The sequence below is a fragment of the Pseudophryne corroboree genome, chromosome 5, assembly GCF_028390025.1.
Source record: "Pseudophryne corroboree isolate aPseCor3 chromosome 5, aPseCor3.hap2, whole genome shotgun sequence".
NCBI lineage: Eukaryota > Metazoa > Chordata > Amphibia > Anura > Myobatrachidae > Pseudophryne > Pseudophryne corroboree.
Window position 1 is genome coordinate 435,551,044 of NC_086448.1, and position 26,608 is coordinate 435,577,651.

At 44.6% G+C, this 26,608-nt stretch overlaps 1 protein-coding gene across 1 annotated transcript in view; it reads right to left on the reverse strand.

Annotated features, from left to right (window-relative positions):
• Positions 1–662: 662 nt before the first annotated feature.
• The window catches only part of NDUFS6 (NADH:ubiquinone oxidoreductase subunit S6), a 91,626-nt gene continuing 65,680 nt past the window's right edge, over positions 663–26,608 (reverse strand). The window contains exons 2-4 of the mRNA XM_063922816.1: positions 4,488–4,541; positions 991–1,113; positions 663–791 (exon numbers count right to left, since the gene is read on the reverse strand). Coding sequence (XP_063778886.1) covers positions 723–791; positions 991–1,113; positions 4,488–4,541 — 246 coding nt within the window. The 3' untranslated portion in view covers positions 663–722. The remainder of the gene's footprint in view (positions 792–990; positions 1,114–4,487; positions 4,542–26,608) is intronic.

The following is a 26,608-nucleotide window of genomic DNA, read 5'->3' on the forward strand; positions in this document are numbered from 1 at the left end:
ACAAGACTGAGAGTGCCACCTGTTCTTTCCTATTGTATATATATATATATATATATATATATATATATATATAAATAAACACACACATATATATATTTTTATTTTATTTTTATTTATTTATTTTTAACATAGATTTGGGTTGATTTGGCTAATCTCATCATGTATTGTTCAGATTATAATATATTTATATGTATTATATTAGTAAGTACATTTTAAAGGAATTACCTTGCCCTGTATAGGAATATCTTATTTTATATTTCAGTAAGCACAAAAGCCACCACCCATCTCTGAGAACAGCCCGCTCCAGTTAACTCTGGCTACTGTTGTGTGAAGTGTGCTGCTGGTATTTATTTGTTTAGAATAATTGGCTGACCTCAAGCATAATGCCTTGAGATCCAAACACATTTAAGGTTACCTCTATGCAGAAACGCACACAATTTAGAGAGTCAAACTTCCTAGCGTCATTTCCCCGACCGAATTCTGCTGGAAGCTCACTTTAGAGCATACTTAACTCTTGCAAATAACTCAATTATGTCATACCTTTAGAGATACCGGATAGAGACGGAAAAAAATAATTTGGTCTCAATGTAAATGCACCATACCATCATTCCAAAAAATAAAACAAAAATCAATGACATTTTAAAAGCATAAGTGGCAAGGTCTAAATTATTACACAGATTTAATAGTTTAGGTTTGTACACAAGTGATGTATATTGAAAAGCCTAATGATAATGCTTCTGTTTAAACTGAAGTCCACAGTATCCGCAAGTTCCGATTTTTGTTTCTTTATCCTGTTGGAAAGGAAAGGAGAGATACATTAGTATAATGGATTACAGTGGAGCATGCTTTCTTAAAGGAAGCTACTGTTTCAGCTGAAAAAATTTGTGATATTTTGTGAATATTGTAGGGAGGTTAGAAAAATGCAATGATTGCTGTTACGATAAAGCAATAAATTGATGATGCAATGAAGTCATTAAGGAATGAACTTACCAAGTTAATATAAACTTTAGGGTGCCCCAAGGCTCCGCCTTCTCCATCACATGACACAATTCTATTTTCAGAATCATTAACAGGTTGTTCGGCAATCAAGTTAATAGCAAATTGCTCATTGACCTGAAAGACAATCAGTACATGTATATATATTTATTTAAAATAAAATTGCACTTGATTTCTGTAAGTAGGAAATAAAAGTATTAAAACATGGAATCACGTAACACGGTAATCCTAATTTTAGGGTTTATAGTTAAAAAATGAGTTTTGATATTTATCAATATACCTTAACTGCAAATGTGTCTCTTAATCTAAACATTTTACATTAAAAATCTAGTTATAAAAACTATTAAAACCCTTCTCCATTACATTACATAGAGCACTGCAACTCTAAGTAGCTTCTGTTTCTGAGCATAAGTCTCTCTCTGTCTCCTTACGGGGGTATTCTTAATAGGTGCATTAAAATGATGTACTGTTCCCATCTGCTCGTGCTGATGGATAAGACGGCTAACCGCACATAGGCTGTGTTACAGTTTAAAGTAATGTGATGTCTCAGTGACTGACAACACAAATACCTTCCAGGTTACTCTGGCAGACATCAAGGCACCGACTGTGGCAGCTGAAAGACCCCGTCTACCTACTTTGTGGGACGGCCATGCGATGTCTTGACACTTCTGAATGACAAAAGGGCCATACTGCTGTCACTTAATGCACGGCTCTCAAGGCATGGATGACCTTATTATTAATGCTTGGTCTCTGAAAATCAATCCTACTGCAGAAATACGCACACACTCTTTCTAGCGGATAAATGAGCAGGGATGGAAAATAAAACATTTGCTGTGCTACCAGAAAAGTACAAAGTAGTCTACAATTAGCACTGCACATCCTCAGCATTGTGAATCACCTCCATCTAATAGCAAAAGATAACCTATCGGTTTCTGCTTTGGTCTTTTAGCCTGGGTTTCTAGTCCTTGCTATATCTGTTAGTATTGATCAGCACGCTAACAACTATTAGTTGAAGAAGCAGAACTGCAGAGGAAACTGAAATGTCAGGAAAAACAAAAAAACAAATGCAAACAACCGATCTTTTTCAAATACAGCACAAAAATTTGTAAAAGATGAAGTTTCAAAAATCGATACAATAAATGTAGAATAAAAAGATTCTTTAACCAATCATAGGCAGCTTGGCTAAAATTCCTGAAAAGGACTTAAAAATAATGAATTAATATAAACTGGATGTCTTTTATATAATAAACCAGTGGCCCACAAACTTTTTTGAATCACGGCGCCCTAAAGCATCAGCATTTTTTCGTGGCACCCCTAAGATAAAGGTTTCTTACGGAGAATTTTTAAAAAATTCTATTAAATTAAGTACATTGTGCTTATCGGTCAGCCTTAGGGTCAGTTATGTGGTGGTGATTATCCACATGTTTTACGATTGGCAGCCACTAGCACTGGTTTAGCCTATCACTTTGACCATAAATAATTTGATTTGTTCCTGGACCACCAACCTGAGGCACCCCTGCAAGAGCCTTGCGGCACCACAGGGTGCATAGGCACACATTGAGAAACATGATAGCACACTCATGTTCCATTCTAGTAAGCACCATTATGAGCCTACCATACACTGAAGCCTGAGATTAAGCACCATTACAAGTAATACTTACTTCTAGCAGCCAGATATTAGCTCTTAGCCATCTCTCATCTACCCATATGTGAAAGGTTTGCAAACTGTGTTTGGTACCATTCTGACTGTATCCTTATTTGAGTCTACGTCCATACTGTACTTGATATTAAGGGATGACATACGTTTGCATTTTGTTCTATTTGTCTACTAGTTAATTCCAGATGAAAGATGGACCATGTTAATATCCAGATGAAAGATGGACCATCAATAGGCAGTCAACAGTCGACATGAGTTTAGGTTGACAGGGTCGAAAGGTCAACAAGTAAATGGTCGACACATGATTTTTAAGGTTAGGCGCGATACGGAGGGTTAGGGTGACAATAACCCAAAAGAAAATGTGCTAACCTCTTTTTGTGATGACCTCTTGACTTTGTTGACCTAAATCCAGTCGGCTATTTAACACGTGTGTTTAAACTTAGACGAATGCATACAAGACACTTATTTGAAAGTGCACAAATCCTTTACGCAACATGGAGAAGGCGTACAGATTTGGAATGTAACACAATTTGTAATGCGCAATGGAATTTGCTGGCGCAATATAATTTATAAATCTAGCTTGATCTCTTCAAACTGCAAGGCTCTTAAGGTGAGGGGGTAAGATTTCGAAACGGCGCTTTTCAATGCAATTGCGTCTTCAGTCCACTTGATTTAAATGTGCAATAATACTAAATATTTTCTATTTTATTAAATATATATATATATATATATATATATATATATATATATTTTATTGCTCTTTTAAATTGAGTGGCCGAAGACACAGCAGCATTAAAAAAGGTGCAATTTAATAGATTTACCCTCAGGGGGATATCCAATTAGCCCCGGTAATTTACCGGGGCTAATTGTCCCGCCGGGGCTATCTTATTACCCCCGATAAGCCAGCACAAGCAGTGGCTTATCAGGGGTTACCTGAAGCTGCACTGGGTGCTGGCTCCTGACAGCGCCCGGTGCAGCGCTGCTTCTCTGGCTCCCCCAGTCACATGGCCACTCCCGCGTCATGTGACCGCTGCCGGGGGCGGAGGAGAGGGGGGATACGGTCACGGCACTGCCCAGGCTTCTCTGCCGTGGGGTCACCGCGCTGAGGACAACTTCCGGATGCCTGCAGTCCCAGCCTGCTGCTGCTGCAGCGGGCATGGGACGCTGAAGGTTGTCCCGCTCATCGGGGATCAGGCAGGTGAAACCAAATCCCCGGAAACAGACCCGTGTCCGTGCTAAAACGGGGCTTTTCCTACCGAAAACACACAGGTTTCACTGAACCTGTGTGTTTTCGGGAGAAAGGGCATTTTCTTTTTTACAGGCGATCAATCTGGATAGCCTGTTAAAAACCATCGGTGAAACATCTGGAAAAATCGAGAAAAACATACATACGTTTTTCGCACCTGATGTTTTACTGGGCCTAATGGGATATACCCCTTAGGATTTGCGGTATTCCGATAGTCTTGAGCATAGGAAGTGTGTTATAAAATTCCCTCTTTAATACATGGATTTAATATCATTGTAACAATGGGGGAGATGTATCAAGTCTTCTAAACAGAGAAAAAGTGGACAAGTTACCCATAGGAACCAACCAGCTGCTACAATAACTACAATTTTTCAAGTACATTCTATAAAATGATATATACAGTAGAAGCTGATTAGTTGTTATAGGAAACTTCTCCACTCTTTAGAAAGCTTAATACATACAGTATCCCCCAAACTCTTATAATGCAATAAGTAACTTAATGCAGCCTGCAAAGTACAGGATACTGGCATCTATTTCAATATACATACACATATATACAACACACACAAAACAATTTCTCAAACCTACCTCCTTCTGCTTTCCAACAAATCGTATTTTCCTGTAGTCATCGTCATCAAATGCCTAAAAAGTAAAGCATATCTATTATCCTTAATTATATTAACTAGTACCAATAAACTCAAAAATATACATATTTATATAACTACAGCCAATTCCTCTTTAATCAATGACAATTCTTTGGTTGTATTTTACCTTTCCTGAAAGAAGTTTGGATAATCCTTCAAGGTTTATGGAGTCGGAGTTGTGGAGACAGAAGAAATGTGCCAACTCAGACTTCAAAAGCTTATAATGTTGGTACAGCAGGAGTGAGGATTAGCAGTATTGTGTGTTATTAACTGGAGAATACATGACTATGAACTATACATATACATTTATTTAATTATACTAATGTCATGTATTCTCCAGTATCAAGAAAGTAATGAGTTACTTGTTGTCAGAAGAGGTTACTCTACAAATGATGACACAGTTGGAACGTACTAAAAAAGAGGAATCGGGAGGTTTGGTGTACCAACACCACAGCCCTGACAAAGTACGTTTTAATAGTTTTGTCTAAAATGGGAGGGAACAGTTCCTTTAAAGGTCTAATAGTGTTCACTCTAGGTGCAGAGTGCTGATCAGGAGGGCATATCTAAATTTTGAAGGGCAGTAGATGTAGCCATTCATCACGTCTAAACTTTAGTCCTCCAAAATGTAAATATGCCATCCTAATCAGCACCCTGCACTAGAGTGAACACTAATAACATAAAAACCAAAAATAATCAAATAACATATTTGTTTTTTCTTGTTTTTTTAATATCTTGTGGACTAGTGTGGGAGGGGTGGGGTAGAGGCAAAACATTCTGTAACCAATCAGATTACTAGACACAAAAACCACAGAACTGTTCAGAAGGCTACATGAGACAAGGATGATACCATAAAGTAATAAGTGAACTAACAGAATCAAAAAGATCCAGACACTATTGATAGTGGAATGGAGTAGGATAACTGCCATAGCTTGAAATAGAAATTTGTAATTGCTCTTGTCAACTTGGTGCAGGAAGAGTTTTACACATCAATCACAATTATATTTAAGTTTCAGAGAGTCTAATTTTTCGTACTGGGGTTCTTATTAAAAACATAGGGCTCATGCAGTTCTGTGGGCATAATCAATAATAATAAGAATGCAAGAGGAAATAAAAAAGCAATACCCAAAGGTATTACTAAGCCCAGGCGCTAGATGGGTGGTTCCCCACAGCAGCTATACAGAAAAGGGTTGGTCAGACCCCCAAACAATATGTAAACAAGGAAATACAGCGCTTAAATGGTCACATAAGCAAAAACAGGTAGCATGTAAAATCTTTGTTTTATTAAAACATGGAGTAAAAATTTATTTAAAAAATATATATATGATGGTTGAATCAAGTGCACATAGCTGGCAACTGCCACATAAATTCAAATATCAATCTAGATAGGTGTTTTTCCTAGTGTCAAAAGTCCTTGCAGAAGGTAGGTATTATATAGAACCTGTTCCTATGATAGTCCCCTTGAATATAAGGACCCTATATCCTATCCGTGAGTTATAGTTACCACCAGCGTCCCTTGAGGTAATTAGGCGAATCTGCGTCCGCAAATGGCTGTTCCTCAGAGGGTGGTAGATGTGAATCTTCCACGGTGTAATATAGGTTCTTTTAAGGGTCCAAGTTGTTGAAAAGTCAATTGAGGGGGCTTGGTCCAGGTCCAATCCTTCCAAGGTCTAGGCAAACACACTGTCAGGCAAGTCCCACCAACGCGTTTCGTTGCTTGCGTGCAACTTTTTCAACCTTGATATTTGAATTTATGTGGCAGTTGCCAGCTATGTGCACTTGATTCAACCATCATATATATATTTTTTAAATACATTTTTACTCCATGTTTTAATAAAACAAAGATTTTACATGCTACCTGTTTTTGCTTATGTGACCATTTAAGCGCTGTATTTCCTTGTTTAAATAATAAGAATGCAGTCTACTTTAAAAATACCTACTGCGGGTTGTAATATTGCTTAAGTACATGGGGATGTAGTTACGATCCTGGCGGTCAGGATCCCGGCAGTCCGAATACCGACATTGGGATTCCGACCGCCGAGAATGCAGACAGCTGTGCCAATGCTATTCTGACTCATGGGAGTCCACGACATCCATAGAGTGGGAATAGAACCTTCAGCACATGCAGCCTTTCTACCGAGCCCGCAAGGAGCTTTCTAGCGCTGTCCACGCTGCCGGCATTCCGGTGGCCGGGATTGGTATACTGACCGCCGGGATTCCACACTAAAACCAGTACATGGACTTAAATTAGATACTAAATTAGTTATGCTATAATGATGCTGTGTATTTTCTACTTGGTATGGACCCTATCAATTCACCAGTAACTAGTGACATAATTTAGGCACTACTAAGCATTACACTGTGATGTCAGTTGCTTCTAGATTTCCAAATTGTACACCTACAACTATGAAAAGTCCTCTCCAGTTTGAGATAGGGAATTGATAGCTATTGCATTTTCCCCAATAGTGACTCAGGTCAAAGGTTGTGCTCAGTACTAATAAAACCTAAAGAAAATATTTGCTAGAAAGACTTGCAGATATATGTATGCTTCACTGTACTACAATATAGCCACTATATGCCTCACTGTACTACAATACGGCCACTATATGCCTCACTGTACTACAATACGGCCACTATATGCCTCACTGTACTACAATACGGCCACTATATACCTCACTGTACTACAATATGGCCACTATATGCCTCACTGTACTACAATATGGCCACTATAGGCTTCACGTTAACATTCACGTCATAACACTACTACTGCCCACTATAACATCCCCGCACACAGTACCCACCCCTACTTGTTGCTTCTGCTGCTAATATGGTGAATAATTTAGCACTATAACTGGTTACAGCACTAGATTGTAATTTACTATAAGAAGTGCATCCTTAACGCTAAGGCAGTGCTTCCTACCAGGCAGCTGTCAGTGTACTTTATTCTTTACAAGCAAAACTCTCAGTATGATGAGCCCTTTCCCCAATGCTACAATAACTCAGGTTACTGCCGGTGCAACCTGGGTCACGGCTTCATGTCAAATGGTATCTTTTAAAATAACCTGGATCCAGTTACCGAGGAATCCAACCCTGGTAGCTACCAGGTTTGAACCCGGGAAGAACCTGGGCAGCCTTCAGTGTAAACGGTTGAGCCGGGTCGGACTAAAAGCCTATGTACAGTATATTACACAGCTGCAATGGAAAATTTAGAACCTCCACCACAAACGTCAAATATCTAAATGGACATTAAACATTAAATCAATGAGCTGCAACCTTGAAAGATGGCAAGAACACTTTAAGCACCTATTAAATTGCCCCAGGCCTGAAAACTAAGACCATCAATATTGCAGTGACATAACGGATAACCCCCCCAAATGCAGACGAAATTAGACAAGCAATTAAAAAGCTGAAGAATGGAAAAGCATCAGGCATTGATAACATCCCAGCAGAAGCTTTAAAAATGGGAGGAAAGGCAATAGTAAACCAACTCAGAGACATATATACCCTTGTCTGGAAAGAGTCCTGTGTTCCAGAAGACTTCAAAAATAGTAATTCCCATTAACAAAAAAGGTGACCCTACAAACTGTAAAAACTACAGGCATACAATACCAGTCAAAAATGTGGACACACCTTCTCATTCAATGGTTTTTATTTATTTTAAATTATTTTCTACATTGTAGATTAATACTGAAGACATCAAAACTATGAAAGAACACACATGGAATTATGCTGTAAACAAAAACAAGAATTTACTTACCGATAATTCTATTTCTCGTAGTCCGTAGTGGATGCTGGGAACTCCGTAAGGACCATGGGGAATAGCGGCTCCGCAGGAGACAGGGCACATCTAAAGAAAGCTTTAGGATCACCTGGTGTGCACTGGCTCCTCCCCCTATGACCCTCCTCCAAGCCTCAGTTAGGATACTGTGCCCGGACGAGCGTACACAATAAGGAAGGATTTTGAATCCCGGGTAAGACTCATACCAGCCACACCAATCACACTGTACAACTTGTGATCTGAACCCAGTTAACAGCATGATAATAGAGAAGCCTCTCGAAAAGATGGCTCACTACAACAATAACCCGAATTTTTTGGTAACAATAATTATGTACCAGTATTGCAGACAATCCGCACTTGGGATGGGCGCCCAGCATCCACTACGGACTACGAGAAATAGAATTATCGGTAAGTAAATTCTTATTTTCTCTGACGTCCTAGTGGATGCTGGGAACTCCGTAAGGACCATGGGGATTATACCAAAGCTCCCAAACGGGCGGGAGAGTGCGGATGACTCTGCAGCCCCCAATGAGAGAACTCCCGGTCCTCCTCAGCCAGGGTATCAAATTTGTAGAATTTTACAAACGTATTTGCTCCTGACCAAGTAACTGCTCGGCAAAGTTGTAAAGCCGAGACCCCTCGGGCAGCTGCCCAAGATGAGCCCACCTTCCTTGTGGAGTGGGCATTTACAGATTTTTGGCTGTGGCAGGCCTGCCACAGAATGTGCAAGCTGAATTGTACTACAAATCCAACGAGCAATAGTCTGCTTAGAAGCAGGAGCACCCAGCTAGTTGGGTGCATAGAGGATAAACAGCGAGTCAGATTTCCTGACTCCAGCCGTCCTGGAAACATATATTTTCCGGGTCCTGACAACGTCTAGCAACTTGGAGTCCTCCAAGTCCCTAGTAGCCGCAGGCACCACAATAGGTTTGGTTCAGGTGAACGCTGAAACCACCTTAGGGAGAAACTGAGGACGAGTCCTCAATTCCGCCCTGTCCGAATGGAAAATCAGATAAGGGCTTTTACAGGATAAAGCCACCAATTCTGACACGCGCCTGGCCCAGGCCAGAGCCAACAGCATGACCACTTTTTCTGTGAGATATTTTAACTCCACAGATTTAAGTGTGTCAAACCAATGTGACTTTTGGAACCCAAAAACCACCTGGAGATCCCAAAAGTGCCACTAAAGGCACAAAAGGAGGCTGTATATGCAGTACCCCTTTAACAAATGTCTGAACTTCAGGGACTGAAGCTAGTTCTTTTTTTTTTTTTTTTTTTTTTGGAAGAAAATTTACAGAGCCGAAATTTGAACCTTAATGGACCCCAATTTCAGGCCCATAGATACTCCTGTTTGCAGGAAATGTAGGAATCGACCCAGTTGAATTTCCTCCGTCGAGCCTTACTGGCCTCGCACCACGCAACATATTTTCGCCAAATGCGGTGATAATGTTTTGCGGTTACATCCTTCCTGGCTTTGATCAGGATAGGGATGACTTCATCCGGAATGCCTTTTTCCTTCAGGATCCGGCGTTCAACCGCCATGCCGTCAACGCAGCCGCGGTAAGTCTTGTAACAGACAAGGTCCTTGCTGGAGCAGGTCCCTTCTTAGAGGTAGAGGCTACGGATCCTCCGTGAGCATCTCTTGAAGTTCCGGTTACCAATTCCTTCTTGGCCAATCCGGAGCCACTAATATAGTGCTTACTCCTCTCCATCTTATCAATCTCAGTACCTTGGGTATGAGAGGCAGAGGAGGGAACCCATACACTGATTGGTACACCCACGGTGTTACCAGAGCATCTACAGCTATTGCCTGAGGGTCCCTTGACGTGGCGCAATACCTGTCGAGTTTTTCCCAACGGTTTATAATCATGTGGAAGACTTCTGGGTGAAGTCCTTACTCTCCCGGGTGGAGGTCGTGCTGAGGAAAACTGCTTCCCAGTTGTCCACTCCCGGAATGAAAACTGCTGACAGTGCTATCACATGGTTTTTCGCCCCGCGAAGAATCCTTGCAGCTTCTGCCATTGCCCTCCTGCTTCTTGTGGCACCCTGTCTGTTTACGTGGGTGACTGCCGTAATGTTGTCCGACTGGATCAACACCGGCTGACCTTGAAGCAGAGGTCTTGCTAAGCTTAGAGCATTGTAAATGGCCCTTAGCTTCAGGACATTTATGTGAAGTGATGTCTCCAGGCTTGACCATAAGCCCTGGATATTCCTTCCCTGTGTGACTGCTCCCCAGCCTCGCAGGCTGGCATCCGTGGCCACCAGGACCCAGTCCCGCATGCCGAATCTGCGGCCCTCTAGAAGATGAGCACTCTGCAACCACCACAGGAGGGATACCCTTGTCCCTGGTGACAGGGTTATCCGCTGAAGCATCTGAAGATGCGACCCGGACCATTTGTCCAGTAGGTTCCACTGGAAAGTCTTGCGTGGAATCTGCCGAATGGGATTGCTTCGTAGGAAGCCACCATTTTTACCCAGAACCCTTGTGCATTGATGCACTGAGACTTGGTTCGGTTTTAGGAGGTTCCTGACTAGCTCGGATAACTCCCTGGCTTTCTCCTCCGGGAGAAACACCTTCTTTCTGGACTGTGTCCAGGATCATCCCTAGGAACAGAAGACAAGTCGTCGGAACCAGCTGCGATTTTGGAATATTGAGAATCCAATCGTGCTGCCGCAACACTACCTGAGGTAGTGCTACACCGATCTCCAACTGTTCCCTGGATCTCATCCTTATCAGGGAATCGTCCAAGTAAAGGATAACTAAAATTCCCTTCCTTCGAAGGAATATCATCATTACGGTCATTACTTCAGTAAAGACCCGGGGTGCCGAGGACCATCCCTACGGCAGCGTCTGAACTGATAGTGACAGTTCTGTACCATAACCTGAGATACCCTTGGTGAGAAGGGTAAATTTTGACATGAAGGTAAGCATCCTTGATGTCCCGAGACATCATGTAGTCCCCTTCTTCCAGGTTTGCAATCACTGCTCTGAGTGACTCAATTTTGAATTTGAACCTCTGTATGTAAGTGTTCAAAGATTTTAGATTTTAGATTTTAAAATCGGTCTCACCGAGCCGTCTGGCTTCGGTACCACAATAGTGTGGAATAATACCCCGTTCCCTGTTGCAGGAGGGGTACCTTAATTATCACCTGCTGGGAATACAGCTTGTAAATGGCTTCCAAAACTGCCTCCCTGTCAGCGGGAGACGTCGGTAAAACAGACTTTTGGAAACGGCGAGGGGAATACGTCTCGAATTCCAATTTGTACCCCTGAAATATTACCTGAAGGATCCAGGGGTCTACTTGCGAGTGAGCCCACTGCGCACTGAAATTCATTGAGAACGGGCCCCCACCGTGCCTGAACTTGTAAAGCCCTAGCGTCATACTGAGAGCTTGGCAGAGGCGGAAAAGGGTTTCTGTTCCTGGGAACTGGCTGATCTCTGCAGCCATTTTCCTCTCCCTCTGTCACGAGCAGAAAAGAGGAACCCTTTTGTCCGCTTGCCAACCAGGACTGCGCCTGATAATACGGCGTCTTATTTTGAGAGGCGACCTGGGGTACATCCCCTTTTTTTTTTTTAAGGCAATACTTCCAAATGCCGTTTGGAATCCGCATCACCTGACCACTTTACTGGTATAATTGGACAACGCACTTATACTTGATGCCAGTCGGCAAATATTCCGCTGTGCATCATGCATATATAGAAATGCATCTTTTAATTGCTCTATAGGCAATAATATACTGTCCTTATCTAGGATATCAAATTTCCAGTCAGGGAATCCGACCACGCCAACCCAGCACTGCACATCCAGGCTGAGGCGATTGCTGGTCGCAGTATAACACCAGTATGTGTGTAAATACATTTTAGGATACCCTCCTGCTTTCTATCAGCAGGATCCCTAAGGGCGGCCATCTCCAGAGAGGGTAGAGCCCTTGTTCTTACAAGCGTGTGAGCGCCTTATCCCCCCTAGGGGGTGTTTCCCAACGCACCCTAACCTCTGGCGGGAAAAGGTATACTGCCAATAACTTTTTAGAATTTATCAATTGTTATCGGGGGGAAACCCACGCATCATCACACACCTCATTTTATTTCTCAGATTCAGGAAAACTACAGGAAGTTTTTCCTCACCAAACATAATACCCCTTTTTTTGGTGGTATTTATATTATCAGAAGACTGTAAACTTTTTCCATTGCCTCAATCATGCAATGTGTGGCCCTATTGGAAATCACGGTTGTCTCTTCACCGTCGACACAGGAGTCAGTATCCGTGTCGGCGTCTGTATCTGAGGTAACGGGCGCTTTAGAGCCCCTGTATGAGACGTCTGGACATGCACAAGCTGAGTAGCCGGCTGTCTCATGTCAACCACTGTCTTTTATACAAAGCTGACACTGTCACGCAATTTCAACAGTACATCCACTCAGGTGTCGACCCCCCAGGGGGTGACAACACTATTACAGACACTCTACTCCGTCTCCTCATCATTTTTCTCCTCATACATGTCGACACAAACGTACCGACACACAGCACACACACAGGGAATGCTCTGATAGAGGACAGGACCCCACTAGCCCTTTGGGGAGACAGAGGGAGAGTTTGCCAGCACACACCAGAGCGCTATATATATACAGGGATAACCTTATATAAGTGTTTTTCCCTTTATAGCTGCTGTAGTTTATACTGCGCCTAATTTGTGCCCCCCTCTCTTTTTTAACCCCTTTCTGTAGTGTAGTGACTGCAGGGGAGAGCCAGGGAGCTTCCCTCCAACTGAGCTGTGAGGGAAAATGGCGCCAGTGTGCTGAGGAGATAGGCTCCGCCCCTTTCTCTGCGTCCTTATCATCCGTTTTCTTGTATGTTTTGGCAGGGGTTAAATGCATCCATATAGCCCAGGAGTTATATGTGATGCATTTATTTTAGCCATAAAAGGTTTTCTATCGATTTATTGCGTCTCAGGGCGCTGCCCCCCCAGCGCCCTGCACCCTCAGTGACCGGAGTGTGAAGTGTGCTGAGAGCAATGGCGCACAGCTGCGGTGCTGTGCGCCTACCTTTATCTGAAGACAGGAAAGTCTTCTGCCGCCGATTTTTCCGGACCTCTTCGCTCTTCTGGCTCTGTAAGGGGGCCGGCGGCGCGGCTCCGGTGACCCATCCAGGCTGAACCTGTGATCGTCCCTCTGGAGCTAATGTCCAGTAGCCTAAGAAGCCCAATCCACTCTGCACGCAGGTGAGTTCGCTTCTTCTCCCCTTAGTCCCTCGATGCAGTGAGCCTGTTGCCAGCAGGTCTCACTGAAAATAATAAACCTAAACTACAACTTTCACAAAGAGCTCAGGAGAGCCCCTAGTGTGCACCCTTCTCGTCGGGCACAGAAAATCTAACTGAGGCTTGGAGGAGGGTCATAGGGGGAGGAGCCAGTGCACACCAGGTGATCCTAAAGCTTTCTTTAGATGTGCCCTGTCTCCTGCGGAGCCGCTATTCCCCATGGTCCTTACGGAGTTCCCAGCATCCACTAGGACGTCAGAGAAAAAGAGTTAAACAAAACAAAATATGTTTTATATTTTAGTTTCCTCAAAGTAGCCCCCTTTTGCTTTGATGACAGCTTTGCACACGTTTGGCATTCTTGTGCCTGTTCATCTGCAGTCTCCAAATTCCAGCTGCAAAGATCTCTCCAATACGAGGGTCTATACGTGGCCTGTGATTGCGGCCTCTGAGGGGGTAGTGATGTGGCCAGTGGGCGGGATATTGTTCACCTGGGGCATGGCTGCAGAGGCGTGGTTTGCCTAGGGGTATACCCTTAGTTCATGGGTCTTCAAACTGTGGCCCTCCAGCTGCTGTGGAACTACACATCCAGCATGCCCTGCCACAGTTTTGCTATTAAGGCATGCTAAAACTCAGGCAGGGCATACTGGGATGTGTAGTTAAACAATAGCTGGAGGTCCGCAGGTTGAAGACCCATGCCTTAGTTGTTTGCCCGGTGTCAGCTGCTCATTAATGTGGTCTCGGGGGGAGGGGCATTGTTTGCCTGGGGGTAGCTACACAGCAGTGTGGCTGCAGGGGGCTGGTTTGCTTTTTTTTTTTTTTTTGGGGGGGGGGGGGGGGGGTCTGGCTCCTACACCTTCATCCTAGCTCCTAGATTTTAGAGTAATGTGTCAAGCCCTGACCTGAGGAACAAATAAGAGGTAGGAGACACCTAGATGTCAGGTATGCTTGTCTAGTGGGGGGGCCAGGAGACAGACTCCTTGCTGCACACAATAGGAGTAGAGATAATGTAGGACTCCTGAGTCCCGCTTCAGATGATATCCCTGTCCTAGAAAAGCAGTCCAGTAGTGGAGAAGACTCCTGAGACCAGGGATCTGCACAGTTTGCAAAAGGAGAACAGAAAGCACTCAGGCTGAAACTGAATGGGGAAATACTGCAAGATCACTATTGTCACCCAATCACTCTGCCCTGTCCTATTGGGAACAATGCACCCTGCAGGACCCGCTCATTTAAAAAAAAAAAATTAATTCCTAGCTGCCTAAAAGTGTAAATACGAGTGCTGGATAGCATGTAAAAGTAGCTGGGCGAAGCGCCCATGAAATTGATCCTACACAGGACACTGTACTCTGTACTATCTGATATTATATGCTTTATGCTGTTACAAATAAAACGTATGATGCTGGGGAATATACATTACGGAAAGGGATATTTTAACCACTTTGATGAGATTTGTCCTCACTGGAAATCTAAGAGATCTACAATTTCACAGCACTTCCATATGAATGGTTACTCACCATAATCTTAATGCACTGACAATGGAACTACATATCATAACTAAACAACCATAGATCAGCACAAATGTCCTTACTAAGTAGCCAAAGCACTTTCTTGTCTAGTGTTTCAATTTTTTGCCCATTCCATCTATACAAACACACCTATAACTCCATCACCATAAACATATTTTACAGCCCAACGTCATCTATTGTAAACATATGCTATTATAATTTTGACAATACATTATGCAAAACTCTGTGATTATACACACAAATATATATACATATACAGGTTGAGTATCCCTTATCCAAAATGCTTGGGACCAGAGGTATTTTGGATATGGGATTTTTCCGTATTTTGGAATAATTGCATACAATAATGAGATATCATGGCGATGGGACTCATGTCTAAGCACAGAAGGCATTTATGTTACATATACACCTTATACAGACAGCCTGAAGGTCATTTTAGCCAATATTTTTTTATAACTTTGTGCATTAAACAAAGTGTGTTTACATTCACACAGTTCATTTGTTTCATATACACCTTATACACACAGCCTGAAGGTCATTTAATACAATATTTTTAATAACTTTGTGTATTAAACAAAGTTTGTGTACATTGAGCCATCAGAAAAATAAGAATGTACTCACCGGTAATTCTATTTCTCGTAGTCCGTAGTGGATGCTGGGGACTCTGTAAGGACCATGGGGAATAGACGGGCTCCGCAGGAGACTGGGCACTCTAAAAGAAAGATTAGGTACTATCTGGTGTGCACTGGCTCCTCCCTCTATGCTCCTCCTCCAGACCTCAGTTAGGGAAACTGTGCCTGGAAGAGCTGACACTACAAGGAAAGGATTTGGAATCCAGGGTAAGACTCATACCAGCCACACCAATCACACCGTATAACTTGTGATAACCATACCCAGTTAACAGTATGAACAACAACTGAGCCTCAATCAACGGATGGCTCATAACAATAACCCTTTAGTAAGCAATAACTATATACACGTATTGCAGAAGAAGTCCGCACTTGGGACGGGCGCCCACCATCCACTACGGACTACGAGAAATAGAATTACCGGTGAGTAAATTCTTATTTTCTCTGACGTCCTAGTGGATGCTGGGGACTCCGTAAGGACCATGGGGATTATACCAAAGCTCCCAAACGGGTGGGAGAGTGCGGACGACTCTGCAGCACAGAATGAGCAAACTCAAGGTCCTCCTCAGCCAGGGTATCAAACTTGTAGAACTTAGCAAATGTGTTTGAACCCGACCAAGTAGCAGCCCGGCAAAGCTGTAAAGCCGAGACCCCTCGGGCAGCCGCCCAAGAAGAGCCCACTTTCCTTGTGGGATGGGCTTTTACTGATTTTGGATGCGGCAATCCAGCCGCAGAGTGAGCCAGCTGAATCGTGCTACAGATCCAGCGAGCAATAGTCTGCTTCGAAGCAGGAGCGCCAACCTTGTTGGCTGCATACAGAATAAACAGCGAGTCAGACTTTCTGACTCCCGCCGTTCTGGAAACATACATTTTCAAAGCCCGGACTACGTCCAGCAACTTGGAATCCTCCAAGTCCCTAGCAGCCGCAGGCACCACAATAGGTTGGTTCAAATGAAACGATGATACCACCTTAGGGAGAAATTGGGGACGAGTCCTCAATTCTGCCCTGTCCATATGGAAGATCAGATAGGGGCTTTTACATGACAAAGCCGCCAATTCTGACACACGCCTAGCCGAAGCTAAGGCCAATAGCATGACCACTTTCCACGTGAGATATTTTAGCTCCACGGTCTTAAGTGGCTCAAACCAGTGGGATTGCAAGAAATCCAACACAACGTTAAGATCCCAAGGTGCCACTGGTGGCACAAAAGGAGGCTGAATATGCATCACTCCCTTTACAAACGTCTGAACCTCAGGCAGTGAAGCCAGTTGTTTTTGAAAGAAAATGGATAGGGCCAAGATCTAAACCTTTATGGACCCTAATTTGAGGCCCATAGTCACACCTGACTGTAGGAAATGCAGAAAACGACCCAACTGGAAGTCCTCTGTAGGGGCCTTCCTGGCTTTACACCAAGCAACATATTTCCGCCATATGCGGTGATAATGCTTTGCTGTCACATCCTTCCTAGCTCTTATCAGCGTAGGAATTACTTCATCCGGTATACCCTTTTCTGCTAGGATCCGGCGTTCAACCGCCATGCCGTCAAACGCAGCCGCGGTAAGTCTTGGAACAGACAGGGCCCCTGCTGCAACAGGTCCTGTCTGAGAGGCAGAGGCCATGGGTCCTCTGTGACCATCTCTTGAAGTTCTGGGTACCAAGTCCTTCTTGGCCAATCCGGAACAATGAGTATTGTTCTCACTCCTCTTTTTCTTACTATTCTCAGTACCTTGTGTATGAGAGGGAGAGGAGGAAACACATATACCGACTGGAACACCCACGGAGTTACCAGTGCGTCCACAGCTATCGCCTGAGGGTCCCTTGACCTGGCGCAATATTTAAGCTTTTTGTTGAGGCGGGACGCCATCATGTCCACCTGTGGCCGTTCCCACCGATTTGCAATCTGCTCGAAGACTTCTTGATGAAGTCCCCACTCTCCCGGGTGGAGGTCGTGCCTGCTGAGGAAGTCTGCTTCCCAGTTGTCCACTCCCGGAATGAACACTGCTGACAGTGCTTGTATGTGATTCTCCGCCCAACGAAGAATCCTTGTGGCTTCCGCCATCGCCACCCTGCTTCTTGTGCCGCCCTGTCGGTTTACATGGGCGACTGCCGTGATGTTGTCTGACTGAATCAGCACTGGTTGGTCTCGAAGCAGGGGCTCCGCTTGACTCAGGGCGTTGTATATGGCCCTTAATTCCAGTATGTTTATGTGCAGACGAGTCTCCTGACTTGACCACAGCCCCTGGAAGTTTCTTCCCTGAGTGACTGCCCCCCATCCGCGGAGGCTTGCATCCGTGGTCACCAGGACCCAGTCCTGTATGCCGAACCTGCGACCCTCGAGAAGATGAGCACTCTGCAGCCACCACAGAAGAAACACCCTGGCCCTCGGGGACAGGGCGATCAGCCGATGCATCTGAAGATGCGATCCGGACCACTTGTCCAACAGATCCCACTGAAAGATCCTGGCATGGAACCTGCCGAAAGGAATGGCTTCGTATGACGCTACCATCTTTCCCAGGACTCGCGTGCAGTGATGCACCGACACCTGCTTTGGTTTCAGGAGATCCCTGACCATGGTCACTAACTCCTGAGCCTTCTCCTCCGGGAGAAATACCTTCTTCTGTTCTGTGTCCAGAATCATGCCCAGGAAGGGCAGATGCATCGTAGGAATCAGCTGCGACTTTGGAATATTCAGAATCCAGCCGTGCCGTAGCAACACTTCCTGAGAGTGCGCTACGCTGACCAACAACTGCTCTCTGGACCTCGCCTTTATGAGGAGATCGTCCAAGTACGGGATAACTGTAACTCCTTGCTTCCGGAGAAGTACCATCATCTCCGCCATTACCTTGGTAAAGACTCTCGGTGCCGTGCATAGACCAAACGGCAACGTCTGGAATTGGTAATGACAGTCCTGTACCACAAACCTGAGGTACTCCTGGTGAGGCGGATAAATGGGGACATGCAAGTACGCATCCTTGATGTCCAGAGATACCATAAAATCCCCCTCTTCCAGGCTGGCAATGACCGCTCTGAGCGATTCCATTTTGAACCTGAACTTTCTCATGTAAATGTTCAAGGATTTTAAATTTAGAATGGGTCTTACCGAACAGTCCGGTTTCGGTACCACAAACAGTGTGGAATAGTAACCCCTTCCCTGCTGAAGAGGGGGTACCATTATTATCACTTGCTGGAGGTACAGCTTGTGAATAGCCGTCAGGACTATCTCCCTCCCCGTGGGAGAAGCTGGCAAGGCGGATTTTAGGTAACGGTGAGGGGGCGTCACTTCGAATTCCAGCTTGTATCCCTGAGATACAATTTGTATAGCCCAAGTATCCACTTGTGAGCGAACCCACTGGTTGCAGAATTTTCGGAGACGCGCCCCCACCGCTCCTGGCTCCGCCTGTGGAGCCCCAGCGTCATGCGGTGGACTTAGTGGAAGCAGGGGAGGACTTTTGTTCCTGAGAACTGGCTGCATGGTGCAGCTTCTTTCCTCTACCCCTGCCTCTGGCAAGAAAGGATGCACCTCTGACTCTCTTGCTTTTTTGAGAACGAAAGGACTGCATTTGGTAATACGGTGCTTTCTTAGGCTGTGAGGAAACCTGTGGCAAGAAAGTCGACTTTCCAGCTGTCGCTGTGGATACGAGGTCCGAGAGACCGTCTCCAAACAATTCCTCACCCTTATAGGGCAAAACCTCCATGTGTTTTTTAGAGTCGGCATCCCCTGTCCATTGCAGAGTCCATAAGACCCTCCTGGCAGAAATGGACATTGCATTTATTCGAGAGCCCAGCAGGCAAATGTCCCTCTGGGCATCCCGCATATATAAGACGACGTCTTCAATATGGCTAAGTGTTAGCAATACGGTATCCCTGTCCAGGGTATCCAACCCCTCTGACAGAGTATCTGTCCATGCTGCAACAGCACTGCACATCCAAGCTGAAGCAATAGCTGGTCTCGGTAGAGTACCAGAGTGTGTATACACAGACTTCAAGATACCTTCCTGCTTCCTATCCGCAGGTTCCTTTAGGGCGGCCGTATCCTGAGACGGCAGGGCCACTCTTTTAGATAAGCGCGTCAGGGCCTTGTCAACCCTAGGGGAGGATTCCCAGCGCAACCTATCCGTTGGCGGGAAAGGGTACGCCATTAGTACTCTCTTGGGAATCACCACTTTCTTATCAGGGGAAGACCACGCTTCTTCACATAACTCATTTAATTCATGTGACGGGGGAAAAGTCACTGGCTGCTTTTTCTCCCCAAACATATTTACCCTCTTGTCAGGGACAGGGTCAGCCTCTGAAATGTGTAATACATTTTTCATTGCAATAATCATGTATCGGATGGCCTTAGTCATTTTAGGCTGTAATAGTGCCTCATCCTCGTCGACGCTGGAGTCGGACTCCGTGTCGACATCTGTGTCAACCAACTGAGATAGTGGGCGTTTTTGAGACGCTGACTGCCTCTGAGGCGCCTGGGCAGGCCCGGGATGAGAGCCCGGCTGTCCCCCGGCAGCAACATAATCAAATCTCTTATGTAATGAGTTTACATTGTCATTTAAGACCTTCTACATATCCATCCAATCAGATGTCGGCTCCGACGGGGGCGACACCACATTTATCTGCACTTGCTCCGCCTCCACGTAACCCTCCTCATCAAACATGTCGACACAGCCGTACCGACACACAGCACACACAGGGAATGCTCTGACTGAGGACAGGACCCCACAAGGTCTATGGGGAGACAGAGAAAGAGTATGCCAGCACACACCACAGCGCTATATACACAGGGATACACACTACCAGAAGTGAATTTTTCCCAATAGCTGCTGTATCAATACACCTTTTGCCTAAATTTATGTGCCCCCCTCTCTTTTTACCCTCTTAGTGCCAGGAGACTGCAGGGGAGAGCCTGGGGAGCATCCTTCCAGCGGAGCTGTGAAGAGAAATGGCGCTGGTGTGCTGAGAAAGAAGGCCCCGCCCCCTCAGCGGCGGGCTTCTGTCCCGCTGTTTCTGACTAAAAAATGGCGGGGGTTTTACACATATACAGTCACAGACTGTATTATGTGTCTTTTTTATGCCAAAGGTATTCTTATTGCGGCCCAGGGCGCCCCCCCCCCCCAGCGCCCTGCACCCTACAGTGACCGGAGTGTGTGGTGTGCAGTGGGAGCAATGGCGCACAGCTGCGGTGCTGTGCGCTACCTTAATGAAGACAGGAGTCTTCAGCAGCCGATTTCATCACCAACTTCTGATCTTCTGGCTCTGCGAGGGGGACGGCGGCGCGGCTCCGGGAACGGACGACCGAGGACCTTTGCCTGTGTTCGAACCCTCTGGAGCTAATGGTGTCCAGTAGCCTAAGAAGCGAAACCTAGCTGTGTACAGGTACGTTTGCTTCTCTCCCCTCGGTCCCACGTAGCAGTGAGTCTGTTGCCAGCAGACCTCACTGAAAATAAAAAACCTAACATTACTTTCTTTACTAGCAGGCTCAGGAGAGCCCACTAGGTGCATCCAGCTCTGGCCGGGCACAGATTCTAACTGAGGTCTGGAGGAGGGGCATAGAGGGAGGAGCCAGTGCACACCAGATAGTACCTAATCTTTCTTTTAGAGTGCCCAGTCTCTTGCGGAGCCCGTCTATTCCCCATGGTCCTTACGGAGTCCCCAGCATCCACTAGGACGTCAGAGAAATATAATTACCGGTGAGTATTAAACAAAGTTTGTGTACATTGAGCCATCAGAAAACAAAGATTCCACTATCTCACTCTCACTCAAAAAAGTCCGTATTTCGGAATATTCCGTATTTCGGAATATTTGGATATGGGATATTCAACCTGTGTATATATATATATATATATATATATATATATATATATATATATATATATATATATATATATATATATATATATATATATATATATAGATCCCACACAATGGAGGCACTCTGCGAATAATAACTGACACCACCACAGCCGGTACGGTCAACGTTTCAGGGACTTCTCCCTTTTATCAAGACACAACCAGCACTGACATAGAAAAACATATATATACAAAACTATCTCTTACCAAACACCAATAAACGAGCAGGATACATTGTCCCCCCAGCTGCAGGTACTAAACTCCACAGCTGTCCCACTAACTGTCGAGAACAGCGTCCGAGCGGGGTGGGCGCGGCCTTCTCACGTCGGGGAATGGTTGCATAGCAACACTCCCCACAACGTCTCACAGCCAACCGCCGCAGCCCGCAGGTGCTGACCTCACTCCCACGTCACCTCCTCCGTAGGTGCGGCCTGGTGGGCGGCAGACGATTGGCTCCACGCTGCGAGGGGTTGCCTAGCAACCATCCCCAACAGAAAGAGAGCACGGATCCCGAATAACACCCAATGTGCACATGTAAAACATACACAAATATCCAAACATAACAAAAAAGACTCTGAGGTATTCTGATCGTCCTCCCTAACCAATAGTGGAAAAACGATCAGGCAAAATAAACATATAATATAACGGATAAGATTCATCTGGCCTGTATCTTAATAACATGTTGTTATATTGCTAATCAGTAATGCTATAACAGTTACAGAAGACTAATAGATTAAATAAAGTGTTTCAGATAACTAGTAAAAAGCATGGAAAAACAACTTATCTGTATACTAATAAACCAGACCTGAACTGGCCTATGCTCACTTCTCTCTGGAGAAATTACAAGAAGCAATTGAAGATTAATGCTTCATTAAGACCATGGGGATGCACAGTCTGCAATTTGTGTATCCACCAAGCTTCTTTCTGTAACAGGGTTTTGCCCATGTCACCACCTCTGACTCTGTCTGGAATGTGATCAATAATTTTATAGCGAATAGTCGCCAAAGAATGATGGCAATTCTTGAAGTGTCTTGCCACCGGCTGATCACTTCCCTTCCCCTCCAGTGCCGCTCTAATGCTGGATCTATGTAACGCAATTCTCTCTTTGAACTGCCTTATACTCTTACCCACATATAACAGGCCACAAGGGCACTTGATATAATACACAATAAATTTGCTAGTGCACGTAAGGGCATATCTGATCTTAAAAGATTTCCCTGATCTGGGGTGTAGAAACGTATCACCTATTTCCAGGCAACTGCAGGTTGTACATCCTGTACATCTGTAGTTCCCAGGTTGACGTGTAAGGACGTGTAAGGACCATGGTTAGAAATATCATTATGGACTACAATATCCTTCACATTACGTCCTCGCCTATATGAAGCCATCAGTGAGGTATTTTTCAATGAGGGCAATTCTTTGTCTCTGGAAATCACAGGCCAAATTCCTTTGGCCCTGCTGTATAGATGTTTACTGGCAGTGGTATAATCCTGAGTCCACACCATCCGGGACTGTTCTTCAGTCCGTGTTTTAGTTAGTGATGAGCGGGTTCGGTTTTACTCGATTTTACTCGGTTCTAAAAACGGCATCTTATTGGCTATCCAAAACACGTGACATCCGTGAACCAATAAGATGCCGTTTTGAGAACCGAGTAGAACCGAGTAAAACCGAACCCGCTCATCACTAGTTTTAGTCCTTAATGCCTCAGATCGTGAAATGGCTAAAGCTTTTTGTTCAGCTTTTTGAAGAGAATCTATAGAGTACCCTCTGGCTTTGAATTTTTCTGTCATATTAGAGATCTGTATCTGGGCGTCCTCCTCGTCGCTACAGATTCGTCTTATGCGTAGAAATTGGGAGAACGGGAGACTCCACTTTGTGGATTCTGGATGGAAACTGTTTGCTCTTAAGACCGTATTGCGGTCGGTGGGTTTGTAATACATACTCGTATTAATGCTGAAGTCAGTCCCTATTGAAACAGCTACATCCAGATAATGGATCTTTTCAAAACTACATTCAAAGGTGAATTTAATGTCAGAATCCTTTTCGTTGATTGATGTAATCATATCCTTGAATTCTGCTTCCGTCCCCGTCCAAATGCTAAAGATATCGTCTATGTAGCGACGGAAAAGGAGGATGTTATCCGCATAGCCCTTGTTGCTGAAAAAAAGATGTTTCTCTAATTCGCTCATAAAGACGTTGGCGAAACTGGGTGCCACACACGATCCCATGGCGCACCCAGTCCGTTGGCGAAAAATCTTGTTGTCAAACAGAAAGTAATTTCTTTCTAGTGTGAGACCTAGAAGGGTAATGAAGAAGGCAATATCGGGACCACCATATTCCGGTTGGTTCCTCAGGAATGTTTCCATTGCATGTAGACCCCTCTCGTGGGGAATGCTGGTGTATAGATTAATCACGTCGACTGTGCACAGCAAATAGCGAGTCGGTAGAGGTGAAATGGACTGTAATGTAAGAATGAAGGCCGTGGTATCTTTCAGGCAAAGCGGTAATTTCCGGATCAATGGCTGTACATAAAAATCCAGAAATTTAGAAAGATTGTAGTAGAGAGAATCCCTTGCCGCTATAATGGGGCGTCCCGGAGGGTTAACCACATCCTTATGGAGTTTAGGGATGGTGTAAAACACCGGAAGGATGGGCCATTGTTCGCTCAATGCCTCTCTAGTGTTATCTGTGATGATTCCATCTTCCACTGCCTTTTTTAAGATCTTATGCAATTCTGTTTGGTATTGTGCAGTCGGATCCTTACTGAGTTGTTCATAGGTCACTGTATTATCCAATTGTCTATACGCTTCAATTTTATAGGCGGTAAGGTCTTGCACCACGATGCCTCCACCTTTATCCGCCGGTCGTATGGTAATGTCCTTATAATTACCTAATTGCTTCAAAGCTGCAAACTCTATCCTCGAGAGGTTGTGCACACCTGGATGCTGTATGGGGGTACTTTCTTCAATGTACGTCTCCATGCAATTGGTGAAGGTTTTAATACTTTTATTCAACGACAGAGGGTTGAAATTCGACTTCTTGTATATAGGCATAGGTTCAACAGTGTTGGTTTTATTGGCAAAATGTTCTTTGAGTTTGACCCGACGATTTAACTTAAATAAATCAACTTTGTTCGTAAATACATCAGGCCCACGCGTGGGGACAAATGAAAGTCCTTTGTTCAATACCTGGACTTCTGTAGTGCTTAATGACCTCGATGAAAGGTTGAACACTATGTTTTCTTGGATGCTGCTTTTGCCTGCTTCCCTTTTGTTTTGGCCCCCCCTGCGTGTCCGGGCTCTTTTTTTGACTCGTTTTTTGAGCGAGTTTTTACTCCAGCTGGTTGTTTCTGAGAGGCGGAAGTGGAAGCACATTCCGTGTCACTGGAAGATAATGCCGTGCTAGATTGATCCGTTTCTAATGCAAACTTCTTAGATTTCTGTATTGGGCTGATGCTTTATTGTATACCCAACTATATACCTGATTTAGCTCGTAATCTCTGTTGACAGTAGCACGTTTGGCTTTCTTAAAATTGATCAGCTCTGTCTGATATTTATCTATTTGTACAGATAATTTTTCCAGCCAATCTGGGGGTGCTTCTGCCTCAATTTTGCTTAAATGGATGCTTTCAAAAGTAGAGATTTTTTCTTTAGTAATTTCCAATTCTCTTCTAGATTCTGCCACAACCAGCAATATCAAGTCAAAAAAACAACGACACAACCAGCTACAGATTCGTCTTATGCGTAGAAATTGGGAGAACGGGAGACTCCACTTTGTGGATTCTGGATGGAAACGGTTTGCTCTTAAGACCGTAGCTATATAACAACATGTTATTAAGATACAGGCCAGATGAATCTTATCCGTTATATTATATGTTTATTTTGCCTGATCGTTTTTCCACTATTGGTTAGGGAGGACGATCAGAATACCTCAGAGTCTTTTTTGTTATGTTTGGATATTTGTGTATGTTTTACATGTGCACATTGGGTGTTATTCAGGATCCGTGCTCTCTTTCTGTTGGGGGTGGTTGCTAGGCAACCCCTCGCAGCGTGGAGCCAATCGTCTGCCGCCCACCAGGCCGCACCTACGGAGGAGGTGACGTGGGAGTGAGGTCAGCACCTGCGGGCTGCGGCGGTTGGCTGTGAGACGTTGTGGGGAGTGTTGCTATGCAACCATTCCCCGACGTGAGAAGGCCGCGCCCACCCCGCTCGGACGCTGTTCTCGACAGTTAGTGGGACAGCTGTGGAGTTTAGTACCTGCAGCTGGGGGGACAATGTATCCTGCTCGTTTATTGGTGTTTGGTAAGAGATAGTTTTGTATATATATGTTTTTCTATGTCAGTGCTGGTTGTGTCTTGATAAAAGGGAGAAGTCCCTGAAACGTTGACCGTACCGGCTGTGGTGGTGTCAGTTATTATTCGCCGAGTGCCTCCATTGTGTGGGATCCATATACTCGTCTGAGAGGTTGTGCACCGGACCTGTTGAAATCTTCCAAGCATGAGTGCCAGACACATTGTGCTGATATATATATATATATATATATATATATACTTATTTATTTGTTTATATATATATATATATATATACACACACACACACACACACACACACACACACACACACTATATACGTACAATACAGTTCATCCATATACATTTGGACCCAATTTTGTTTTATTTCATCAGCTTACAAAAAATGATATTTAAGGTAAGAACTTACCGTTGTTAAATCTCTTTCTGCGAGGTACACTGGGCTCAACAAGGAAATACATCGGGGTGTAGAGTAGGATCTTGATCCGAGGAACCAACAGGCTCAAAGCTTTAGACTGTTCCCAAGATGCACAGCGCCGCCTCCTCTATAACCCCGCCTCCATGCCAGAGAGCTCAGTTTAGTTAACCAGCCCAATGCAGTATCAGGTACCAGAGACGACAACCGCTCGTAGCCAATTTCACCAAACACTCACCACAGGAGAGGGTGTCAGCGGCTATGCCAATACCAACCCAAAAAAGCTAAGTGCATCAGGGTGGGCGCCTTGTGGAG